The sequence below is a fragment of the Neodiprion pinetum genome, chromosome 2 (assembly GCF_021155775.2).
Source record: "Neodiprion pinetum isolate iyNeoPine1 chromosome 2, iyNeoPine1.2, whole genome shotgun sequence".
NCBI classification, from domain to species: Eukaryota; Metazoa; Arthropoda; class Insecta; order Hymenoptera; family Diprionidae; genus Neodiprion; species Neodiprion pinetum.
Genome location: NC_060233.1, coordinates 40,923,051 through 40,927,558, shown reverse-complemented (window position 1 = coordinate 40,927,558; position 4,508 = coordinate 40,923,051). Strand labels below are relative to the sequence as shown.

The window sequence follows — 4,508 nt, the reverse complement described above, 5'->3', positions numbered from 1 at the left end:
AAACCGCGAGTTGACTATTAACGTAGCAGCACGTGATCGTGTTCTTTGAAAAACTGGTATACCTCGAAAACGAGAATTGTGAGAATCACATGCATTGCATAAGTTTAAACAGAAATACAAGGAAAACACTCCGGAATTAATGCAAGTATTCGAATAACGACTTTGATGAAGTTATTGTAAGTAAAATCACGCACTTCGCTTCCGTTCGACAGTTTTCTGATAAAAAAAAAAAAAACGCCTCAAACTGGAGTTACAAAAAATAAGTATTCGTTAAACGTTCTGACTCGAGACAATCTCATGCACTATGTTTGAAAAACAATTAAGCAAACACGTGTAATTAAGTGAGGTGAAAAAAGGCTCGTCGGTCGTAGAACGAATGCATACAGAAAACGAAGACTTGCAGGTGGGTCTTAATGTCAAGGAGTTCTACCTGCCTACAGGGATCCTTGAAACACGTTGTGCGGTGCAATATCTTTCAGGAGGGAAAGGCGAAAGGGAAAGAAAAAGGGAAAGAGCGATTTCTGCAATGTCGGAGGAAGTGTAGGCGTCAAATAATCCGTAGATAACACAGCGCGATAGATCGTTACCGATCGGTCGCCGAGGAGTCGATGCTGGATCTTCTGAGTCTCTGGAGTCTAATAACGGTCGCGAACTACGGCATGACGCATACTTCATACAACTCGGCTTTTAAATGCGTGACATGAGATCTTTGGTTGAGCTGATTGGTATTTCCCATGGTACCCAGGCGATCTCGATCATCACAATTGAAGTTCCACCCAGTCAGTGTGGCCAGCCTGGCGGTCAGTAGTCGGAGAATCAGCCAGACGCCTGCAGCCGACGACCGTCTTAAAACCAGTATTTCCTTGAGTGCCCTCCGCGTTCCTTCAGTTATTCGAAAGACGTCCACCGCGTTACTTGGAAGTCCTGTCGTGCCTGCCGGAGAGCTGCATCGCACAAAAGCTAGTAAGTGCATCGTGTGTAACAGAATAAGTGCACAAAGCTTATTCGGAATCAGACGTTGTTTAAAATCCTCGAATTCTACGTACATACTTGTATGATCTGTAGTACAGTACACTGGTAGAGCTTGGTTTAGGAAAAGTGCGAAAATATTTGCAAGATGCGAGGGAAATGGCGAGGCCTTGGATACTGCATCTCGTTTTGTTTGGAAGCTCCACCTATCGAGGCGTCGATGTTTTAGTACCGATAATATTTTTCTTTGTTTGCAGTTTCAAAGTTTTTCTCTTCGAGAACTTGTTACTCGGGTTCAACTTGCGTTGTACTTACAGCAAACCTTTGTACAGTTATTTGTCAGTGAGAGAGACTAGTTTATACGCAACTAATCAATAATTATTAATGAAATGCGAGCGCAGTGGCTGGACTGATTCATCGTTTGAAATTTGAAATATGCGCGCCTTTTTGATAAGAGGGAAGTGATATAAAGTTGACGCTACAGCGACACAATCAGTTGGAAGTGATACGTTCGAGTATAAGTTCTAAGCTAGCTAGTAAACGTCACGTATTGTATACGAGTATGTGCGGTAACTACCACTCTCAATTTTAATAGTTATTGTGTTAAAATCGACTACTTATTATTAAACAGTTTACGGCCCGTTGCTACAAACAATCGCGTTTTCCAGGCAAGTTCAAATTTGTAATATTTCTCCCGCCTTTTTTAAACTATACCATTGGATTGCATTGTCTGGCCGCGGTACGAACGAACGCAGAAGGAATGCCAGTGGCAAATATTGACGATCGTTTATAAACACGAACGAAATTTTCTACGACTTCGGGGAGTAAGAAAAAAAGTGATTAAAATGTGATAATGATATTCTATGCCAGCGGTACGTTCTTGAACTCTGGATTTATTAAGTTCACAAGTTAAATTTCTCATTACGTTTTACGGGCCGTGTCCCCAGGCTTGTAAAGTCCAGCCTTTGTGCAGCCTACTCCTCGATCACGTGCAAACGGTGAAGTTTGGTTTTCAGAATCCTGAAGCAACACACTTGTGTAATATTTGATAGGTTATATCGGTTGTTGTGACATTGTAAACGTCATAAAGCCGCGATGTAGATGAACATCTACGGTAATATCTGGCAAGAACTTCTTTACTCGGTTGCACAACGCAACGCTCGTTTTGCTATCTTTCGAATTGACTCATTTCCATGCAAGTTACACATTTCTGTATCGTTACAGATCCTGTTACACTGTTTCTTATACTCATTTCATCAGTCTACACCATGTCTCGCTCAAGCAAAATGATACCAACAAAGACCGCCGGTTCCTCTCCAGTCCACATTTCGAGCATGGCGTGGAACTTTAAGATATTCGGAGCGATCCTCTTATTCGTTGAAATGGTGAGTATTTTTTCCTGATTTTATCCCAGTAAAATTGTTCTCCGCCATGGCTAGGTCCAACATAATTTATCATCAAAACTTGTACAGAGCGCAGTTATCGCTCTTTATGCGCCTACAACATTGTTATCTGTATGAGTAACCACTATCTGGCAAACCACACCTTTGCCTCGATGTACAAACTGCCGGTCCAGTGTCAATCATACAAGCTACGTCATTGCCCACGTGCAGATAGGAAAAAGTGTGTGGATTCTGCTAAGTGCGACTAAATACTAGATTTTTTCTTCGTTTTTCTCTGGTCAAAAAGGTAAATTACTTAGCGGCTTATGTGAACCTCCGATATTGCGCATCTAATTTCCGTATTGCCCAGTCACTTTCGTGCCTATCTACCGTTCGCTTTAACAAAAAAGTTGACCAAGTATGATGAGCAGCCTACCATATTAACAAATGCAAGTGTAAATTAAACTTGTATTGACGCGAAAAAAAAATGAAAACAACATTGCATTTATTGCGGGTCGCGATTCAACCTCAGCGAGGTATTTTTCACGTGAATAAGAAATCGACGTGCATATTAGAATCACTTTCAACACTCACTACAATTGTCCAGCACTATTTCACAGCGAACACACTACAAAGTATCGATATAAATAGTTTCGTGACGATTTTCACCTTGGAGGAATTCAATGTCAGTAGCAATTTCGAATTATAGAAAGTCGTCACCGGCCACCCTTGAGACGGGTGGAGACTGATTAGCCCCGTGATTTGTTGCTAAAGGTGGTAGAGTTCTAACGGTATAAACGAAACGTTGAACCAAGCAAGTTTAACGGTTTCTTGCAAGTGGCCTTAAGAAATCGGTTAATGAACGCTAAAATACAACTCCGCACGTCGTGTGATGCTAAATCGGGAGAAGTTTTCGGTAATCGTGAAGCTGTGGTTTTGAGCTGCTTAGAAAGTTAGAACAGGTTCACTGACAATCGATTTACGGTGATTTTCTGCAGGTGCTGGGGGTCGTCTCCTTATGGAAAGCCGGGTATGACCTGAACACCAACTTTCCGGAGGTGATAGTCATGAGCAGTAAGGAGATCATGGCACTGGTCATGAGGAATATTATGGCAAAATCGGCTGGCTATGACGAAGAGATGGTGAAACTCCTGGAGAAAGATCGCGATCATTCCCCAGTGGATCAGATCACTGGGCGCGTGTTCGTGGTTTCGGTGTCTGGAATCTTCATCCTTATATCTTTCGTTCTGTTCGCTTTGTCTCTCGCGTCCTTGATCACGAGATCGTTCAAACGAAGCGCACCTGTTTACGTGAGTATCCGAAGCAAAAAGAGAAATAAAATCAATTTCATTGGCCAGAAATCGGAACGGCAAGATAACATCAAAATCTCGTCTCTTCCCGACGGGATAATTTGTTGTTTTAGGAGATGATATGCCATTTGATAAGTTTTGGAGCGCACCTTTTGGCAGCCTTGGCCCTTAACATGCAAATCGGCATCCAGGGAGAAACTTTTGTTAATTCTGAAATGATGCGTAAAGTAGTGGTAAGTTTTAAAATGCAATGATTGTACAAAGAGCCGGAAGCGGTGACTGTATTATTTGTCTTTATTTTTTCAGTGGATCGTCATAGCGAACTCAACGCTGAATTTCGTCAGTGCCATCGTATCTCTGTTGTCTTGCAGGGAATTCATGATTACCGATAGAGAAACCACCGCCTGAACGGGATTTCGTATTTTCTATGCCCAGTCGTCATAATCAAGAACTACGAATACTAGTCACGAGCGAAGACCAAAGTCAATTTCGTAGTATAAATGCGAAAGAAGAAAAGAAAAACGAAAAAACGCAACGGCAACTGTAATCGATAATTTCGCTGAATCTTAATTTAATCGACGCCAGTATTAATTCAGCAATTAATGCTGAATCTTATAACGGGCTTTATTCGATGTATCATCGAGCTGCTTCAATAGCACAGTCTTAAGTCGATAATATTGAAGGACATTGTTATTTTTCTACTTTTATATTAAGCCTTTACAGCATCGTCCAGCTCGCCCATGTTCTTTCATTGTCGTTCTATTTTCGTACGAGTAAGTATGCAGCACGAGTATGTTAATGTTCAGACGAATTTAGTTGGAATATAAATGACGAAGAATATGTTTAA

The 4,508-nt window shown here is 41.4% G+C and overlaps 1 protein-coding gene across 5 annotated transcripts; it reads left to right on the top strand.

Annotated features, from left to right (window-relative positions):
• Positions 1–320: 320 nt before the first annotated feature.
• Positions 321–4,508, top strand: LOC124212527 (uncharacterized). 5 transcript variants are annotated; one of them, XM_046612647.2, is made up of 5 exons: positions 321–963; positions 2,194–2,354; positions 3,350–3,661; positions 3,775–3,894; positions 3,968–4,508. In XM_046612647.2, exons 1-5 carry the CDS (start codon positions 735–737, stop codon positions 4,067–4,069), a joined length of 924 nt encoding a protein of 307 aa, XP_046468603.1. In that variant the 5' UTR covers positions 321–734; the 3' UTR covers positions 4,070–4,508. The 5 variants fall into 5 exon arrangements, with proteins under 5 accessions (XP_046468603.1, XP_046468607.1, XP_046468608.1 ...); XM_046612651.1 differs by lacking the exon at positions 321–963 and adding an exon at positions 1,517–1,538; XM_046612652.1 differs by lacking the exon at positions 321–963 and adding an exon at positions 1,524–1,637.